The sequence below is a fragment of the Palaemon carinicauda genome, chromosome 11 (assembly GCF_036898095.1).
Source record: "Palaemon carinicauda isolate YSFRI2023 chromosome 11, ASM3689809v2, whole genome shotgun sequence".
NCBI lineage: Eukaryota > Metazoa > Arthropoda > Malacostraca > Decapoda > Palaemonidae > Palaemon > Palaemon carinicauda.
In genome coordinates, this window is record NC_090735.1 from 105,779,243 (window position 1) to 105,801,757 (window position 22,515).

Genomic DNA, 22,515 nt, shown 5'->3' on the forward strand with positions numbered 1-22,515 from the left:
TACTCATTCCTTTATAGTTATGGTTTAGAGACAGACAGACAGAAAGGGGTAGGGATATGTGTCTTTCCGTGCTACGTTGCCATTTAGGGAGGCAGCAAGCCGAAGTCTTGGCGCTTCGTGTTTTCGGAGGCTTAGTTTCCGTGGGAGCAACAACACCATCTCCTAATGAAAGACCTGCCGACCGTTCATCTTCGTTGTTATGCCGAGGGGCAATTCGTACGAACGTTAATTAAACCAGTGCATAAGCAATGCATAAATTCAGTGTTTATTCCCTCCCACGGTGTTCTGTTACTTTCTTCTCCTCCTCTTCTCCCTTCTCTTGACTCCTCTTTTTAACTTGGCATTTCGAAGACAGTTAATTACCATTAATTAGTCATGGTAATTTATTGTGATTGAGAATCGATAACGGAGGTAGTTACTTACACGGTCATTTATATTCATGAAGGATGTTTACATTGTGCTTTGGAGGAGTCATAACCAAATTAGTTATCTTTTGTATTTAGTGTTTTTTTCTCTCTTTAGTTTTAGAGTGATGGGTGTTTGTTTGTAATGAATAACTTCTAAAAATTGTCAAGAGTTCAGTATCTATTTTAAAACAAGTTTATGAAAATCCAGTAGAGTTAACATATGAGTTTGCAGTTTTGTATTTTCTCAATTACAATTATCATAATTTTCTTTTTCCAACTTACCTTCAACCGGTTAAGATTTTTCTTTCTCCCCGTGGCAGACATCAACGTTTCGCCCTTTTCATCCAAGATTGCAAACCAGTATCATCGGAAACTCATTTTTCCACCTCCAGTCTTGTTTTCTCCTTTTAACTTCTCTCCCCCCCCCCCGGGTCCTTTCGCCCCACCCCCTGTTTTTCTTTTATTTTCCCCCTGACCTCCTTCATTGTAAATCACCTTCCACCCAGATTCCTTGGAACGGAAGAACTCGTCGCTATTATTTCTTTCTTTACCGTAATTTTTTTTCCTTTCTTTTTGTTAGAGTGGCTAAGGTTGAGGGGGGAAGAGGGAATATGGTTAAGGACGAGCTATGCCTTAAATTCCTTCCCTTTGTGTGGGGGTTGGGGGTTGTCCTTCCATCATTTGGGAAAACACAGTCATTCGGTTTTCTTCCACTCGCTTCTTGATGATGACAGGGATCTATGAAATTGAATCTGAGAGCCGAGCCTCCCTTCGTTTTGTAGTTGGGGGTGACTTGCAATAAATCTTTTAAAATGTCTTTTTTCGAATGATTCATACTGGGTTAACGAATGGTCTGTTGATGTTCATTCGTACATTTCATTTTAAAAGTATATCAAGTTCAACAGTCGTTTGCTGTACATAGTCTTAGGTTGACGGATATATTTAATCCAGATAGGTAGTAGGTTGGCCAGGGCACCAGCCGCCCGGTGAGATACTACCGCTAGAGAGTTAGGGGGTCCTTTGACTGCCCAGACAGTACTACATTGGATTCTTCTCTCTGGTTACGGTTCTTTCCCTTTGTCTACACAGACAACGAATAGTCTGGCCTATTTTTTTTACAGATTCTCCTCTGTCCTCATACACCTGACAACACTGAAATTACCAAACAATTCTCCTTCACCCAAGGAGTTAACTACGACAATGTGATGGTTCAGTGGCTATTTTCCTCATTAGCTATGGTGAGCAGCTCTTCTAAGAGAAGGTCACTCCAAAATCAAACCATTGTTCTCTAATCTTGGGTAGTGCTATAGCCTCTGTACCATGGTCTTCCACTGTCTTGGGTTAGAGTTCTCTTGCTTGAGGGTTCACTCGGGCACATTGTTCCCTCTAGTTTCTCTTCCTCTTGTTTTGTTGAAGTTTTCATTGTTTATATAGGAAATATTTATTTTGATGTAGTTACTATTCTTAAGATATTTTATTTTTCCTTGTTTCCTTTCCTCACTTGGCTATTTTCCCTGGTGGGGCCCCTGGGCTTAAAGCATCCTGCTTTTCCAACTAGGGTTGCAGCTGAGCATTTAATAATAATAATACTAATAATAATAATAATAATAATAATAATTATAAAAATCAATAATATTATTATCATCGTTATTAGCATCCATGGTGAATATCATTTCAAGTGAACAAGCAAACAAGCAAAAAGACCACGACCTTTTAAAGAATGGTCCACAGCCCAAAATAACAACAAAATGAAAGAGAAACGAAGAAAGATAGGTTCAACGCCTCTGATAAAACTATGATATCTGTATTTTCTTCCTATCTGGATTGAGCGAATTTTAATGTAGAGGATTTGGTATAATGAAGGCCGTTTCAGACATGCCAAAGTACGAAACATATCTAATGGTGGCTTCGCCATACCTTTTGGTTTTGGCTGTATAATAAACTCATCACCCTTAATTTGCCTATTTATAATGATTTCTTGTTTTAATCGCTGGCTACTAATCGCAGTGACTGGTTTTTTAATTTCCATATTTTTTTTCCATTTTATAATTCAGTTGTCCTTTTGCTACCTAAATGATTTACTTTGAAATGCTTCTTTAATCATTCTAATAATTTAAGCGATTAGATTTAAATCTTACTTGGGGGTCAGGTACTGTAGTATGTAAGAATTGTATAACTTTTGTCTTTCTTATCATGTAAAATGGGTTTACCTTTGTATTTTTTCTTAAGGTATATTCCTTACCTAATTCTGGGCTATCATAAAATTATGATGAAAAAGTTTCCTTTGTTAAAGTTAATTTGCCTCAGTTTTTATACAACGTATCTTGTGATATATATATATATATATATATATATATATATATATATATATATATATATATATATATATATATATAAAGTGTGTGTATATATATATATATATATATATATATATATATATATATATATATATATATATATATATACAGTATATATATATATTATGTATATGGAAAAATAATGATGGGATTAACACTCTTGGTTATGTCCATTAATGTTAATTCCGTCATGGATGCGAGATCAAACTAAAGTAGAGGATATAGTAACACGTATGAAAAAGAAATGGACATAGGCAAGACATATAAGGAGAATGACAGATGGAAAATGAACATTAAGAATAACAGAATCGCTCCTTAGAGACTGCAAAAGAGGCATGGGAAGGAAAAGATGATGGATTGACAAAGTAAAAAAAAATGCTGGTATAACCTGGTATAAAGACTATAAACGGGAGCAAGTGGGACATATCTGATTACTTTGTTTGCAATCGACTAGTAACGGCTGATGATATATATATATATATATATATATATATATATATATATATATATATATATATATATATATATATATATATATATATATATACACCATCCTCATCATCATCTCCTACGCCTCGGTTAAGTTTCGCCAGTCGTCTCTATCTTGAGCTTTTAAATCAATAATTCTTCACTCATCATTTCCCACTTCACGCTTCATAGTCCTCAGCCATGAAGGCCTGGATCTTCCAATTCTTCTTATGCCGTGTGGAGCCCAGTTAAAAGTCTGGTGAATCAATCTCATTTGGGGATTGCGAAGAGCATGCCCAAATCTTCTCCATCTACCCCTCACCATGATCTCATCCACATATGGTACTCGAGTAATCTCTCTTTTAGTTGTTTCTAATCTTTTCCTGTCATTCAACTCCCAATATTCTTCTGAGGGCTTTGTTTTGAAATTTACAAAATCTGTTGGATATTATTTTAATGTCATACCATGACTCGTGTCCATACAGTAACACTCACCGATCTCACTAAACTGATATATAGTCTGATTTTTATATGTGATTTAAGACGATTTGATTTCCCTAATTTTACTTAACGTAGCTATTGCCTGGTTTCCGTTTTTCAATCTTTCATTAAACTCAAATCCTAAAGAACCTGTATTAGAGATCATAGTTCATAAATATTTAAATTCCACCTCATTAATTCTTTTTCTTTCCAATGAGATTTCATCTTCCATTGCATATCCTGTTCTCATCATCTCTGTCATTCTTTTATTCATTATTTATTTTGAGTCCAACCTCTTTTGATATTTCATGCATTCTGGTAAGCAGGTTTGGTAAGACATGTGTTCTGCTAATAAGGACAGCGTCATCAGCATAATCATGTCAGCTAATTTCCTGTTACCGATCCAGTCCAATCCCCAACTGTTCTATGCATTACAAAATCCACAATTATGATAAACAACGGTTCTAGGACAGTTTGATTCTGGAAATTTTGATACTGGACATTTTGATACCGGATATTTAGATACCGAACATTTTGTGACTAGGCTTTATTGCTATCGGACATTTTGCCACTAGACATTTTATGATCAGGCTTTTTCACTACCGGGCATTTCGATACCACTATATGTATATATATATATATATATATATATATATATATATATTTATATATATATAATATATATATATATATATATATATATATATATATATATATGTATATATGAATGTGTATATATGTATGTATGCATACATACACACACACACACATATATATATATATACATATACATATATATATGTATATATATATATATATATATATATATATATATATATAATTTTATTTTTCTATTGTATCACCCATGCCTCGTCTAATTGCTTCAACAGAAGATTAAAAGAAATTAGTAGATGATCTAAACTATACATATGATAAACACAAAACTAATAAGGATGGTTCACAGCAGTATTGGCAGTGCAAAAATAGGTTGTGTAAAGTCTGTGCACACCTATATTGGTGATAGTGACAATAAAATCGTTAAGACTGTAGGTGAGCATAATCACATTGCTACAGCAGCAGGAGTGCAATCGAAAGTAGCACATCATCAAATGAAAATAATGTTCGGTTCTACGCAAGATGCTCCTCGGACTATAATATGTAAAGAAACCCAAAATTTGAATGTATGTGCTATTTTCGGATTATCTTCAGTACCATCGTTGAGTCGTAGTATCAGGCGTTGGAGATAAGTAGAAGATAATGTACCGCCTATACCTCAGTTACGGCATGGTTATGTGATTCCTGGTCAGTATTGTTACCTTGGAAATGGAAATGGTTTGAATTGGCTACAGTTTGATAGTGACGAACATGATACTGAAATAATTTCAATATTTCCAACTGACTCGGGAAATAGGGACATCAAAAGAGTCTAAAAGCGGGCTGTAGATGGAACTTTTTTGTCTAATCATTTATTATCAACTGTACACTTTACATATTCAAGACAACGGCATTAGCGTTCCGAGAATGTTCGCCTTGCTGCTAAATAAGACACAATATACTTATAATAGACTATTTACTACTATAAAAGAACCCTTGCATAATGTCGAACCAGCCACTATGATGATGAATTTTGAAAAAGCAGCCATCAATAGTTTATTAGATATATTCCCTAGTTGAGATGTTATCTGTTGCCTATTTCACCTCTAACAAAATGTTTATAAACAAGTTGTAACAATAGGTTTTAAACAGAAATATCACCAAGATGATGATTTTAGTTTAAAAGTTAGATGTTTATCCGCACTCGCTGTCCATCCCATTGACGTTGTTATTGACGGCTTCGAAGAATTAACTGATGACCATGATTTTCCACAAGAGCTTGTTTCATATTTTGAAAAATTACAGTATATTGGAGGAGTGAGGGGTCGTGGTCAACGAAGGCGAAGAGTCGAGCCAGTCTTCCCTAATCATTTATGGAATGTTCATGAACGCGCTGAAAATGGTATGCCACGCACGAATAACCATATTGAAGGATTTCATAATGCACTAAGAATCTCAATGACTAATGTGCATCCTAATATTTGGTCCCTTATAACTTCTTTAAAACATGAAGAGGCTCTCAGTATCCTTGTTGTGAACAGTACGTGGCTCTGTATTTATTTGTTGATTTTAGCTCCGTTCGGTGTTGATTCTCAAATTGGGTATCAATAACATTCCATGGTCTTTTTTGTAGTTACTTTATTATATAAACCATGAGCCCTTAATTTAGTATAACTGGAAAAAAAAAAAACACTTTTAGGCTAATGCCTACGAAGCTATTGCTACATGTCCTACAAAACTGGTAGGATGCCATTGGCTATATCAAAGGTACAAATAAAAACAATATAAAAAAAGTACAAAAATACAAACTATAAGCAAATTAATGTATCTTACCACAATTTTTGGGACTTAATCCATTAGACATACAATATGAAGAAATCCATGACAAGCAAGTCACATTTCATGTGCTTGAATCTGAGGCAGCGGTTGTTGTGATTGTTTACTTCTACCCAGTAGAGCGGGAAGTACCTAGTCCACTTTGGTAGAATGTATTTTAGTATTGTTTCAAAACTCAAGATATAACTGGGTATGCTAATGACAGTAACAATGGCTCCCCTAAATTGTGATAACAATTTACACAATAATTATACTATTGGGGAATGAATATGAGATTCTTTACAAACTATAAAATCACAATATACAGGTTAGTCCATTCCATACCAAATAAAAATATACAGTACATAATGACTTGAATGCTCCCTGATGGGGACTTCCCTGTTGTACTTTCTAATAACATTACAACTGAATGAATAGGCCTTTCTAGAATTGTCTTGTGGCGTTTACCATTTTCATCAAGAAAAGCATCTACTACTAACAATTTAATTTTTCTAACATGGCCAGCTTCATCTGCGTTTGTTTCTAATACTTGGCCTAACATCCACTTGTTGCGAGGTAGATTATAGTCTTTGATTAAAACTATGTCATCAATTTCTACATTCCTTTGAGGCTTTAACCACTTTTTGCGTATTTGTAACGATTGTAAGTATTCTCCTTGCCACCTTTTCCATAACTGATTAAGAAGACATTGTACACGCCTCCATTTTTTCTTTGAAAACATGTCCTCTTTTACAAAATTACCTAATTAGGTGTCAAAGGTTCTACATTTAAATGATCATTCAAGTTATATGTGGATAATGGTCGCCCGTTTACAATATTTTCTGCTTCAGTCATGAATGTTCTCAAAGATTCATCATCTAAAATTTTACTATTGTTAGATAGCAATACATTCAAGATATTTCTAACATCTTATTTGTCTCTCCCAAACACCACCCATATGACTTGCATGAGGTGGGTTCATTTTAAATGTTATAAAATGACATTGGTCCTTTAATAATTAATTTTTAATATTTTCAACATTCATTTCTCGGAGGCACTTTGCAAACTCTTCTCTTGCACCAATAAAGTTACTACCTTGATCTGAACGCAGTTGTGTGCAATAGCCTCTTCTACAAACAAATCTCCTATAAGCATTTAAGAAAGAGTCTGTACTGAGAGAATGGGCAGTTTCAATGTGTATTGCCCTAGTTGACATACATGTAAATAATACACCATACCTTTTGAGCTCTTTTCTACCTTCCTTAATTATAAATGGACCAAAATAATCAACGGCATTGTAAGTGAATGGGGAAGACATTTCTACCCTATCCTTTGGTAAATTGGCCATCTTCTGTGTAAGAGTATCATGTCTAATTTTTCTACAAGTTACACATTTTGATATATGTTTCACTACTAAGGATGATCCACTTATAATCCAGTAACCTCTAGATATAATTTCATTTAAAGTTAAATTTCTACCTTGATGGTGTACTTTATTATGATAGTGACAGATTATCAATTCAGTAATATGACTATTCTTTGGCAAAATCACAGTATATTTTACATGGACATCAAAATTACTTCTGTGTAATCTACCACCTACTCTTATTAAGCCATTACTATCAATAAATGGATTAAGCTTGTACAAATTGCTAGATTTCCTTAAACATTTATCAAAATGATATTTTGATTATAAAATAAATTTTTGAATATACTTACCCGGTGAATATATAATAGCTGACGTCTCCGGCGGCTCGACAGAAAAACACAAAAACTCGCGAGCGATCGCTATGAAGGTTGCGGGTGTGCCCACCAGCGCCAACTATCGGCCAGATACCGCATATACATGTAAACAGGTCCAGTTCTTCTCATCCCCCTGGGTCTCTATCGGGGAGGAAGGGGGGGCCTTTAATTTATATATTCACCGGGTAAGTATATTCAAAAATTTATTTTATAATCAAAATATCATTTTTAAATATTTAACTTAGCCGGTGAATATATAATAGCTGATTCACACCCATGGTGGTGGGTAGAGACCAGTATTAATACAGTTTACAGCGTATATGCTTAGAGTTTTTGACAGTTATCATAACAAAACCCAAATATATATAGGTACCTGGTAAGGAAGTTGACTTAGACGATTACTCTGCCTTGTTAGTCTGTCTTCCTCACGAAGCCCAGCCATCCTCTTAGGTTGCTGAAAGACTCCCAGGAGCTGAAGTATCAAGGGCGGCAACCCATACAACAGGACTTCATCAAACCCCTAATCTGGGCGCTCTCAAGAAATGACATTTGACCACCCGCCAAATCAACCAGGATGCGAAAGGCTTCTTAGCCTTCAGTACAACCCAAAAACAAGATTAAAAACATTTCAAGAGACAGATTAAAAGGATATTGGAATTAAGGGAATGTAGTGGTAGAACCCTCACCCACTACTGCACTCGCTGCAACGAATGGACCCAGTGTGTAGCAGTCCTCATAAAGAGTCTGGACATCTTTTAAGTAAAATGACGTGAATACCGACTTGCTTCTCCAAAAGGTCGCGTCCATAATACTTCGCAGAGATCTATTTTGCTTAAAGGCCACGGAAGTTGCTATAGCTCTTACTTCGTGCGTCTTAACTTTAAGCAAGCATCGGTCTTTTTCATTCAAGTGAGAATGAGCCTCTCGGATTAAAAATCTGATAAAATATGACAAAGCATTCTTTGACATAGGTAATGATGGTTTCTTAACTGAGCACCATAAGGCCTCAGATCCACCTCGTAAGGACTTAGTACGAGCTAAGTAGAACTTAAGAGCTCTAACTGGACATAGTACTCTTTCAAGTTCGTTGCCTACGATCTCTGACAGGCAAGGTATATCAAAAGACTTAGGCCAAGGACGAGAAGGCAGTTCATTTTTGGCTAGGAAACCAAGTTGAAGTGAACATGTGGCTTTCTCTGTGGAAAAGCCGATGTTCTTACTGAAGGCATGAATTTCACTGACCCTTTTAGCTGAAGCCAAGCACACTAGGAAAAGTGTCTTGAGGGTGAGATCCTTCAGGGAGGCTGAATGTAATGGCTCAAACCTGTCTGACATCAGGAACCTTAGGACCACGTCTAAGTTCCATCCAGGAGTTGCCATACGACGTTCCTTAGAGGTCTCGAAAGACTTAAGGAGATCTTGGAGATCTTTATTATTGGACAGATCTAAGCCTCTATGTCTAAAGACCGAAGCCAACATGCTCCTGTAGCCCTTAATAGTGGGTGCTGAGAGGGAGCGAACATTTCTCAGATGTAAAAGAAAATCTGCGATTTGGGCTACAGAGGTACTGGAAGAGGACACAGATGCTGACTTGCACCAGTCTCGAAAGACTTCCCACTTCGACTGGTATACTCTGATGGTAGAAGCTCTCCTAGCTCTCGCAATCGCACTGGCTGCCTCCTTCGAAAAGCCTCGAGCTCTTGAGAGTCTTTCGATATTCTGAAGGCAGTCAGACGAAGCGCGGGGAGGCTTTGATGAACATTCTTTACGTGGGGCTGACGTAAGAGATCTACCCTTAGAGGAAGACTCCTTGGAATGTCTACCAGCCATTGAAGTACCTCGGTGAACCACTCTCTCGCGGGCCAGAGGGGAGCAACCAACGTCAACCTTGTCCCTTCGTGAGAGGCGAACTTCTGCAGTACCTTGTTGACTATCTTGAATGGTGGGAATGCATATAAGTCCAGGTGAGACCAGTCCAGTAGAAACGCGTCTATGTGGATCGCCTCTGGATCTGGGACTGGTGAGCAATAGATTGGTAACCTTTTGGTCAACGAGGTGGCAAAGAGGTCTATGGTGGGTTGACCCCAAGTCGCCCAAAGACTCTTGCACACGTCCTTGTGGAGGGTCCATTCCGTGGGTATTACCTGACCCCTCCGACTGAGACAGTCTGCCAAGACGTTCAAGTCCCCCTGGATGAATCTCGTCAACAGGGAGATGCCTCGATTTTTTGACCATATGAGAAGGTCCCTTGCGATCACGTACAGCGTGTGGGAGTGAGTGCCTCCTTGCTTGGAGATGTATGCCAAAGCTGTGGTGTTGTCTGAGTTGACCTCTACCACTTTGTTTCGAAGAATGCTTTTGAATTTCATCAAGGCCAAATGGACTGCTAATAGCTCCTTGCCGTTGATGTGCATGCTCTTCTGAACTGAGATCCACAGACCCGAGCATTCCCGACCGTCCAGGGTCGCACCCCAACCCAAATCCGACGCGTCTGAGAACAACACGTGGTTTGGGTTCTTGACTGCTAGGGACAGGCCCTCTCTCAGACTGATATTGCTGTCCCACCAGTTCAGGCATGCTTTTACTGGTTCGGAGACTGGGATTGATACCGTCTCTAAAGTCTTGCCCTTGTTCCAGTGAGAGGCTAAATGGAACTGGAGAGGCAGAAGGTGCAGTCTCCCTAGCGAGACAAACTGCTCCAGGGATGAGAGAGTCCCTACGAGACTCATCCAACTCCTGACTGAACAACGTTCTCTTTTCAGCATTAGTTGGACTTTGAGCAGGGCTTGTTCTATTCGGGTGGCAGACGGAAAAGCCCGAAAAACTGGACTGCGAATCTCCATCCCCAAATATAGAATAGTCTGGGATGGGATCAGTTGGGACTTTTCTAAGTTGACCAAAAGTCCCAACTCCTTGGCCAGACCCAACGTCCAATGTAGATCCTGCAGACAGCGATGACTGGACGATGCTCTGAGAAGCCAGTCGTCCAAGTACAGGGAGGCTCGGATTCCCGACAGATGAAGGAATTTTGCCACATTCCTCATGAGCCTCGTAAACACGAGAGGAGCAGGACTGAGGCCGAAGCACAGTGCTCGAAACTGGTACACCACATTCCTGTAAACAAACCTCAGAAACGGTTGGGAATCCGGGTGTATAGGAATGTGGAAGTACGCATCTCGCAGGTCGAGAGAGACCATCCAGTCTCCCTCTCTGACCGCTGCTAAGACGGACTTCGTGGTCTCCATCGTGAATTTTGTTTTCGTAACAAAAACGTTGAGCGCACTGACGTCTAGCACTGGTCTCCAACCTCCTGTATGCTTTGGGACTAGGAAGAGACGGTTGTAAAACCCCGGTGATTGAAGGTCCGAGACTTTCACCACCGCTCCCTTCTCTAGCAACAGAGACACTTCTTGATGAAGGGCTTGTCTCTTTGACTCCTCTTGATACCTGGGAGAGATGTCTATGGGAGTTGTCACTAGAGGAGGTTTGCGTACAAACGGAATTTTGTACCCCTCTTTGAGCAGCAGAACAGACTCTTGGTCTGCACCCCTCTTCTCCCAGGCCTGCCAGAAGCTGTTCAATCTGGCCCCTACCGCTGTCTGAGGCCGTGGGCAGTCAGACTCTGCCACGGGAGGACTTGGCTCCTCTCTTCTTACCTCTCTTTCCCTCGGCACGAGAGCCTCCCCTGCTGGGAGCTCTGCCACGAAAGGGCGGGATAAATCTAGACGCAGGAGTCTCAATCCTGGGTCTCACAGTAAAGGATGAAGAAGGAGCTCCCTTGCGAGCAGAGGACGCCATCAGGTCATGTGTGTCCTGCACAAGCGAAGCAGCTATATCCTTAACCAGCTGTTGTGGAAACAAGGCAGCCGATAAAGGAGCAAAGAGCAGTTCCGATCTCTGACAGGGAGTAACTCCTGCTGAAAGGAAAGAGCAAAGGGTTTCTCTCTTCTTCAAGACTCCCGACGTAAAGGTGGAGGCGAGCTCATTGGAGCCATCGCGGATGGCTTTGTCCATGCAGGACATGATAAGTAAGGATACATCTTGGTCGGCAGACGAGATCTTCCTACTTAATGCTCCTAAAGACCAATCAAGAAAGTTAAAAACTTCAAAGGCCCTGAATACGCCTTTAAGTAGATGGTCAAGGTCCGAGGAGGACCAACAAATCTTCGAGCGTCTCATGGCCAGGCGACGGGGAGAGTCTACGAGGCTTGAGAAGTCACCCTGGGCAGAGGCAGGGACTCCCAAGCCGAGAACTTCTCCCGTGTCATACCAGACGCTCGATCTAGAAGCAAGCTTAGAAGGTGGGAAGGCAAAGGCCGTCTTCCCCAAACTCCTCCTGGTATCCAACCAGTCGCCTAGAAGACGTAAAGCCCTCTTAGAAGAGCGAGAAAGCACTAGCTTAGTAAAGGCAGGCTTGGTAGCAGCTAAGCCTAGAGCAAACTCAGAAGGAGGCGAACGAGGAGCAACAGAAACAAAATGATCTGGAAAAAGATCCTTGAAAATCATCATGATCTTCTTAAAATCCATTGAAGGTTGAACAGTCTTAGGTTCTTCTACATCTGACAAAACGTCCAAAGGATTATCATCAGGATGAGGATCAGCAACTTCCTCATCTGAAGGAACCTCGTCCGACAACTGATGAGTCTCAAGCAAGGGAGAGACCTGCCTTGGTGGCAATGCTTGACAAGCAGAGTCCACACGCACAGGAGCATAAGTAGCAGTCCAGGACGCTACGTCATGTAACTGCTTAACGGACTGACTAGCAACAACAACTGGAGCGGGAGGACGCTCGACGTCAACTCGAGACTGCCTTGACTGCCTAGACTGAGCAGTCAAAACAACTCTTGACTGCGGTGCTTGACGCTCAACGTCAAAACAAGTCAACTTCGTTGGTTGGCGAACGTCCTGAACGTCAACACAAGCATGCGGCAGCGGCTGAACGTCCACAAGCGGCTGAAAGTCAACACGGGACTGCATCGAGTGAGGCTCTACGTCACGTGACTGACGTGACTTTGTAACGTCAACGTCAACAGGACGAGCAAAGGCTCGTTTGGGCGGCTGACGGCCAGGATCTCGATCAGCTAAACGGCGAGGATCATCGTGAACCTGCTCAGCAGTGTAATCCTCCATAAGAGAGGCAAGCTTATTCTGCATATCTTGCAGCACAACCCATTTAGGATCAACGGGAGTGGGTGCGGTTTGAGACGAGGGTAACGTCTGTGACTGCAAAACATTGCCTACACTAAGACTCTCGGAGCCTGTGTTACGCTTCTGTTTAGGCGGCGAGCAGTCTTCCGATGACTGCACAGGGTCAGAGCTGTCCCAATGGCTACAACCAGGATGCTGGACCTGTCCTGAAGGGACTGACTTTCGCTTTAAGGGTCTCGAAACCTTGCTCCATGGTTTCTTACGCGAGAAGCCTTCGGATGACGAGGAGAAAATCGCCTCGCTCGTCTTATGGTAGGGGCGGTCTTGACGAGACACGCCCGAAACCATAGAGGGAACGTCTGTTCGTTGGTTAAAGCCTCTCGAACCCATAAGTCCTACGACATTACTTCTCCCTAGGGCATGGGAGCTTGCAAGAGGTCTCGAACTAGGCGAACGACAGGCACGAACAGACGAACCCTCGGTCGCAACACTGATAACACTTTGCGCACTAATCACTTTATCCCCACGATTTTCTAATGTGGCACTCTGACACTTTAACTCTTTTACATCCGCCATGAGTTGATTACGGTCCATAGCTAACGATTCAACTCTCTCGCCCAAAGCTTGAATGGCACGTAACATATCCCGCATTGATGGTTCATGAGTGCTAGTAGAAGGTTCAGGCACAACTACTACTGGGGAAGGATTAGGTTCAGGGGCATGGGAGGAGGAAAATTCTAATGATCTAGAGGAACTTCTCCTCACCCTATCTCTCTCTAGCTTACGAGAATACTTATCAAACTCTAGCCAGTCGAATTCCGAAAGTACCACGCACTCATCACACCGATCTCCTAATTGACAGGTTTTACCCCGACAATTAGAACACACAGTATGTGGGTCGAGAGAGGCCTTTGGAAGACGTTTGTTACAATCCCTAGCATTACATTTACGAAATTTAGGAATTGGAGAAGGGTCAGCCATTTTGAAAAGTCAAAGAAAGTCCAAAAACAATCCAAAGTCATCAACAATTAAATCTATCCAAAAAAGAGTTCAAGAGTTTAAATTGAAGATAAAAACACCTGCACTGCGAAAGCTCAAAACCAAAAAGAAGTACTTCACCAAGACTGTTGAAAAACTCCAGGTTAACAGCGAGTAATGGAATCAACTTGTCGATCAGACCGACAGAGAAGAACTGGAGCTGTTTACATGTATATGCGGTATCTGGCCGATAGTTGGCGCTGGTGGGCACACCCGCAACCTTCATAGCGATCGCTCGCGAGTTTTTGTGTATTTCTGTCGAGCCGCCGGAGACGTCAGCTATTATATATTCACCGGCTAAGTTAAATATTTAAAATTTGTTATTGCTTATACTTAACAATTGATATTCATATTGAAAAGCTTCTCTTTGGACTAATTTTATAATGGCAATTTCTGCCTTGATTAGCTCTTCTACAGACACATGATCATACTCAGTATATAATGATTTCTGTTTCAATTTATCATTAAACCTGTTACATAAAGCTAATGACCTTCTGGCACGTGTCCAATCTGAGAAGTAATTAAGTCTGGTAAGTATGGTAGCATAATTATTATCATCAGTGTTAATTGCCAGTGACACTTTCTTTAATTCTGGATCTTCATCTGTAACCTCAAATGAACATAAAGTTTCATTATCAGCATTATCATGTTTTAAGAATTTAGGTCCATGCCACCACATATAGTTACTAGTCAGATCATGAACAGACATGCCTCTTCAACATAAATCAGCAGGATTATCACTTGAGGAAACATATCTCCATTGTTCAGGTAAGATGTGATTTCTGATTTCCGCAACTCTGTTTGCAACAAAAACTTTAAACTGTTTACATTGATTAGCTATGTATCCAAGAACAATTGTACTATCTACCCAAAATACTTTTTTACTAATATTGACCTTCAACTCCTTTTTAAGAAATAACTCGCCTTCACTGATGCTAATGCAGTAGTGAGTTCTAACCTAGGTATTGTAAAAGTTTTCAAGGGAGACACTCTTGATTTAGCCATAACTAAACTAGTATGTACTTGTCCATTTGCATCAGTCATTCTTAAGTATGAGCATTGACCATAACCCTTCTCACTAGCATCAGAAAAATGATGCAATTCATAGTCTATAACATTCATGTTGGCTGATTTATAACATCTCTCAACTTTAATATCTTTCAATTTTGGTAATTGACTTAACCAGTTTTCCCATTCAGTAGTAACAGTTTCAGGAATAGGATCATCCCAGCCAAGGTCTTGTTTACATAGGGTTGGAAAACTTTCTTACCTGTAAGAATGAATGGTGATATCATGCCTAGAGCTAACTATGGATAAAACATTCCTTCTAGTACTCTAGTACTAGGCCTTTGAATGGGTTTGACATTAAAATGAAATGTATCTGTTTCAGTACACCACTCCATACCTAATGTTCGTTCCACTGGCAATTTATCTTTCGTTAAATCAAGATTCTTAACTGATTGAGCAACTTCATCAGGACGCGTAGCCTTTAAAACTTCAGCATTATTAGCAACAAATTTTTGCAAATGGAAACCACCCCTTTTACATATCATCTGAATGTCTTTGGCTAAGTTTATGGCTTCCTCCACTGTAGCTACAGACTTTAAGCCATCATCCACATAAAAGTGTTCTTTAATGAACTCTGCTGCCTTTTCAGTAGTTTTATCCTTAAATCTATCAGCAGCAGCTTTCAAAGCATAGTTTGCAACAGATGGAGAGCTTCTAGCACCAAATAGATGAACAGTCATCCTATATTGAACAATGTCGCCATCTAAATCATGGTTATCAAACCACAGAAATCGTAAAAGATTCCTGTGTTCTTCATTTACCAAAACTTGGTGATACATTGCTTCTACATCACAAGTAATTGCAACAGAATGGTTTCTAAATCTACACAAAATACCAGCTAGACTATTTGACAAGTCTGGTCCCTGAAGTAAACAATTATTCAAACTTACATTTTTATACATAAAAGAGCAATCCAATACTACTCTGATTTTGTCAGGCTTTCTGGGATGGTAAATCCCATGATGTGGCACAAACCAAACCTTTCCATTAGTTAGGCATGTTTCATTCAAAGGAACCCTTTCAGCATAAGCCTTATCAATCATATTCTTCATGAAATTTATGTAATCATTTTTTCATGCTTACATTCTTCTGAAGCTTTTGTTTTAAGTTGGATAGTCTTTTCTGGACTACTAACTTATTATCTGGGAACTGAATACCACCTCCTTTGAGTGGCAATGGAATTTTAAACTGTTTACCATCAATAATCTTAATACCATTACTAACAATTTCAATAAACTGTCTTTTTTCTACTGACAAAGCTACCTCATCGTCACTAACATTACTTATGAAATCAGATTCAAACATCTCTCTGACATGATGAGGCGCATGCACTTCTTTTACTTTGGTTGGTACTGTGAAAATGTTATTTGATATCTTGGAATTTATTTCAATTTATTCAACTACAGTTCTATTAACAACAACATCACTTTCTAAATTATTCTCATTGACATTTACATTACCAATAATTCCGCATCCAAGAGCTGTTCTCTGACCATAGGGCTCATTTCCAGACCCAGGAATGATTTCTAAAGGTTTGACAGCTTTTATACAGTTTATACCTATCAATAGACCTATCTCAATGCCAGGATTATACTCTACAGTACTAGCCTTCCAGCAATTTTCTTAAGATGAGGCCATCTTAAAGCTGAACATTTTTTAGGGATTTGTGCTCTTCTTGCAGGAGTAGTTTTTCTAGAGTTGACACATGGTAAATTTACAGTACTATTTTCATTTATGCCCTTCACTGATAAACCAAATACTTTAGTACTTTTTATAGCCTCTTCACCCAGCAGAGTCGCTATCTTGATGACAGAATTTTGGCCATTGACATTCATATACCTTAGGACACTTTCTTTGATAAAACAAGCATCTGACTGATCATTCAATACTGCATATACCATGACCTTATTATTTGTATTCCTATGGCTTAACCAAACAGGTACAATCATTGAGTGAACATCAGCTGAAAAATATCTGTTAACATTAATTCTATTAGTTACAGCTATAGCCTGTTCTTGTTGGGTATCACCAGAACTTGGTTTTTTATTCAAGGTTTCATCGTGGAGAATTGTTGGGTGCCATCTCTTGCATTTAATACATTTCCTTGATCTTTTACAATACCTTGAATAATGACCGACCTTGAAACAACCTCTACACATTTTTTTATCTGTCAAATATTGGTTTCTTTGAGCAAGATCAAGTTTTGAGAACTCTGGGCATTTTTCCATATCATGGTTTTGTCTACAGTAATAGCATGTAAATCCTACATTCATTTTACTCTCGGTTTGTTTTTCATTTTTAGATTTATTTTCATCAGATGCAGCATTTGTAACATTATTAACTTCATTAAATTTAGTAGCAAATGATGTACGCTTTGCAACCTTACTTTGTGGTTGTTTTTTCTTAGGTGTAAATACTGTATCTCTCCTATTAAGTGCACTGTAAGATAATGTTGGATTACATGCCTTATTGGCTTCATCACTTATGACCCTTGTAAACTCTTCAAAAGATGAATATTCCTCTTCATCAATTGTGATTCTTTTAGTTACTATACAATTCCATCTCTCTGCAATTTGGGCAGGCAACTTCTGTAACACAAGTCTGTTTCCTTAGGATCGTAAAGAATTGCTAAGTACTTTATGATTCCCATGGCTGTTTTACAGTGTTCTAAGAAATCAGAAAATTTCCTCAAACCTGGACCATCATTAATTGTAATCTTAGGCCAACCTTCAAGCTTGCTTCTAAAGGCATCAGCAACAATAAATTTATTTCCAAACTTATCATGAAGTATCTTCCAAGCTTTGTCGTAAGCCTCTTGGGTGCCAAAAGAAATAAAATTATCAATGGGAGTTTTAGCCTGACCATCCGTATATTTAACTAAGTAGTATAATCTTTCAGCAGCATCATCTGTTTTATAATCAATTAATGTAATAAATGATGCTTTCCATTGAGGGTACTTCAGCAAATCTCCAGAAAATACCTCTGGTTCTTTAATGGGTAAATTGTCTTTACATTGCCTTGCAGCAAACAAGTCGGCTAGTTTCTCTAAGTTCTGATTTTGAAGATCAGCAAAACCTTTTAAAATATCCTATTGATAAAATTGACTGGACTGTACGTTATCATTATTGATAATGTTAGGTTGTTCATGAAAATCTGCCAGGGGTTCATGGTGTAGCCTTGGTCTATTAACATCAGGTTGTGTACTGCAAGTGATGGCATTTTTGGGATCTACTATTAGCCTAGGTTCACCTATTACCTCATGGGATGCCTCATCTATAGTACTACAACCTAGCCTAGGCTCATTTGGTATTTTGAAATCTGAGTTCAGGTTTGTTTCTTGGCCTAGCCTAAGTTTACTTGGCTATGAGCGTCCTATAGGCTGGTAATTATAATTATGGTCTAGCTTTGGTTTCCCTGGTTGTATGAAATCTGTTGGAAATCTAAACACCTGAGCATTTGGATTTAGATCAGTCATTGGCTTTATTTCTGCCTTCCTTTTGTCTAAATCTTTGTCTATACTATCTAAACCGCCAGCAAAGGAAAGGGACTTTTGTACACTGGAACCTGACAATGAATAATTTACAACTCTACTATCCTCAAGATATCTGTGCAAGAGACCTTCAGTGGGTTGGTTATTTTCACCTAACGGAAAACTCAAGCATGACTGTGGATCAGTTTCATTTTCTTCCTCTAAAATTTTATTAACTGCACATATCTCAGCATTAGTGGCTTCAATTTCTTTGTCAATTTCGAATTTCTTTAAATCTGCTCTAGCCTTCTCCATTATGTCATGGTACTTTCTTTCTGTGCCTAACCCAGCCAGTTTTGTGCTTAGTTCTATTCTCTTAGTACTAGAAACACGTGAAGATTTACTTACACTTGTATGATGTGACCTACTAGATGAAGACTTTGACTTTAGAGAGACATTTGACATTTTATCTTCTTGTTCATGTTTCATTTTTTCTTTTAATATTGTTAACCTAGTGTGACTTTCAAAGCATATTTCCTGGTAATTATACTCTAAACTCTGTACAATGTCAACCTCTGGTATTTCTGATTCTTTCACTTTGGAGAGAGTTATGTCAATATTCTTTAATTCTATTTGAAGCCTATTTGCAACATCCTGTAGTAGGCCTACATTACAATCATTTTTAGAAAGTGCCAAATCTGCTTCCTTATTTATCTTGCCCAACAATCTCTTTTGGTTTTTGAATTCATCAACCAGAAGATCAAAATTATACATCTTACCTTTTTCTGATTGCAATCTCACTCGTTTACCCATACTAGGTGACATAGGGCTAGGCATAGATTTCAATTAATGCAAGTCTTGCCCATCATCTCGGCCTAAATGTTGATCTTCATGTTTCTCTTGTTCATTAAGCTCCATTTTGTCTTGATTTGTAGATTTTCCACGTTGCCTTCTATGTAGGTTAGGTTAGGCTCCTGTTCTTGGGTTCATCAATCCTTATCCGAATTGTGTTATCTTGTCTTTGTTGTGAACAGTACTTGGCTCTGTATTTATTTGTTGATTTTAGCCCCGTTCGGTGTTGATTCTCAAATTGGGTATCAATAACATTCAATAGTCCTTTTTGTAGTTACTTTATTATATAAACCATGAGCCCTCAGTTGAGTATAACTGAAAACAAAAGAAAACACTTTTAGGCTAATGCCTACGAAGCTATTGCTACATGTCTTACAAAACTGGTAGGATGCCATTGGCTATATCAAAGGTACAAATAAAAACATAATAAAACATAATGCAACACGGATTTCCCATCTCAATCGTGGAGACAGCGTAACCTCAAGAAAAAAATACAGGGACGCCGATCAGCGTATAAAAAAATTGCTGGAACAGTATGACCCTTCAAATAAAATCCAATATCATCGTGGCATTGCTCAGATCATTAAACATTTTAACTAGATAATATTGTTGCTTGTCTTTTTTTAATTGTACTTGTAATAAGTTTTTACAAATTAAAATATTTTTAGTCTTTATATATATTTGATTTGTACTTTTAACTCCTTACTTTTAATAGATTAGATTAGATTGAATAACCTGATTTAGGCATCGCAACATCTAGGTCATTGACGTCTGCTACCGTTTAAATCTCACCGCGACAGTGAGATCTTAAGTGGCGCGGTGGAACTTACTTTTAATACATAATGTGATTATATATATATATATATATATATATATATATATATATATATATATATATATATATATATATATATATATACTGTATATGCCTAGTGGTATCGAAATGTCCGGTAGCGAAAAAGCCTAGTCACAAAATGCCTGGTAGCCAAATGTCCGATGTCAAAATCTCCGATATCAAGATGTCCAGTATCAAACTGTCCGGTCACCATAAACAATATAGATGACAACACATTCCCCTGGAGTACTCTACTCTTCACCGGAAATTCACTTGATAGGACTCCACTGACACTAACTCCCCACGTGCTATGCTCAGGAACAGACTTAATCAAATTTACATATTTAAGAGAAACTATAATAACCCAGGATTCTCCTCAAAATTAGGCGGTGCACACTATCAAAGGCTTTTTCATAGTCCACAAAAGCTATCAAAAGTGGATATCTATATTCTATACATTACTGTACCACATGTCTTATAATGAAAATTTGGTTTGTACAACTTTTACCTTTTGTAAATCCTGATTGTTCATCTCTCAATATTCGTCAATCTTTCTCTCTAGTCTCTTTAAAATGAGCATACTATATATTTTCAAGACAACTGAGGTAGGCGTGTGCCTCTGTAATGATTACAATCTGTCAGGTCTCCTTTTTTGCTATTTTCACAAATACTCCTAGCTCCCATTCATCAGGTTATGCCTCCCTCTTCACGCCAAATTCTACAAAATAATCTTGTTATTATTCTGGGAGTCACTTCATTTTTGGCCAGTATCATCTCAGCAATTATTCCATCGTATCAAGGGGCTTTAAATCTCTTTACTTTTTTAATAAAAGCTTCGCCTTCAAACGCACTGAATTCATTCATGGGTACATCAAGGTCTACCTAGGCGTCAGGTATATCAATCAAATTATTCCCTCCATATTATCTATTCATGACCTCACTATAGTGTTACATCCAATGTTGCCTTTCTTCATCTTCTGTTGTTATAACAGATTCATCTCTCTTTTTAATGGGTTTATGTTTCTTCTTCTTTGCTCCAGTAGAGATTTTCATTAATAATTCCCTCTTAATGAGAGAATGCCTTGATGAAGTCATTAAGCTTCAGCACGGCATTTAATTCCCGTGCTGAAACTTGGTGACGGGCAAGAGGGCTCTCGAACTTGGGGAAATTGCTCCCCCAGTTCGAATCTAAATTTCTCTCTTTTACCTTTTTCTTTTTCTCAATACTACTTCAACCTTATCCTAATTTCACAAACTTTCTTTAGTCTTGCTTTCCAAACTCTATGAGAAAAATTTCCCTCATTATATGTGTGTATATATTATGTACATATATATTTGTTTTTTTTTTTCTTTTCTCCTATGGCTTGGATGTTTTCACATCCATTGTAGCCCCGGCGGGGATGTTCATACATCCTTTATTGCTGCCTGCTTTGATGAGTGGGAGGAGGTATCGCGGTTGGGAGGTGTTTGCATTCAAAGCTATATATGAGAGTATTGGATGATTTCAGCCATCCCGAAGATGGTTTGGACCTTTTTGGCGGAACTATTCTCAAGTGTTGGGTCTTCGGAATCCAGGGGGATCCAATGCTTGGGGTAGGACTCTCGGCTTTTGGCCGGAAGCCCGTCATTATAGATATGGGGAGGATGATTCCATAATTTCTTGGTCTCAGTCCTAACAGGCGGGTTCAGCTTACACCTGTGCCTCTATATCTGTTTTGATGCTATCCTTCGGGTAGGGTATGGAGTGGACCATCTGGGAAGTATACTCTCATTGTGCCGATAGTAGAGAGTGCAAATTTCCTTTCCGACGCGTGATGGCCTAACATTCTCGAGCAGGTACATCAAACTAACTCTTTTCCCTCTCTTTACTATTATGGATTCTTTAAGGAACGAACCCCCATCCCCTGGATACGCTGACTCTCCCCCGGCACTGTTGACGACCTCTGCTAATGTGATAAGGGATAGCTCTGTTGATGACCTCGGAACGGGAAAGGACCATTCTACTGATATTTCTAAATCGAGTAATTTGGGTAACACGAGGAAACTTCGAATCCTCCATGTTACACAAATTTCAATAGAAACAAATTATGATGATCTATGTAAAGCATTTGAATGCTATGGATGCATAAAAGAAATAAGGATGAAACTTGAAGCTGAAACTTGGGATTCATGGATATCTTATAGTAGTTATGACGAAGCATTTAGTGCAATAAGTAATTTGAATAATATTAAAATTAATAA

The 22,515-nt window shown here is 38.7% G+C and overlaps 1 protein-coding gene across 1 annotated transcript; it reads right to left on the reverse strand.

The window, feature by feature from the left end:
• Positions 1–14,740: 14,740 nt before the first annotated feature.
• Positions 14,741–19,361, reverse strand: LOC137649421 (uncharacterized). Its single transcript, XM_068382407.1, has 5 exons — positions 18,567–19,361; positions 16,723–17,706; positions 16,202–16,492; positions 15,456–15,981; positions 14,741–14,847 (listed from the first exon to the last, which is right to left on the reverse strand). The coding sequence occupies exons 1-5, from the start codon at positions 19,359–19,361 to the stop codon at positions 14,741–14,743; spliced, it is 2,703 nt and encodes a 900-aa protein (XP_068238508.1).
• Positions 19,362–22,515: the final 3,154 nt, after the last annotated feature.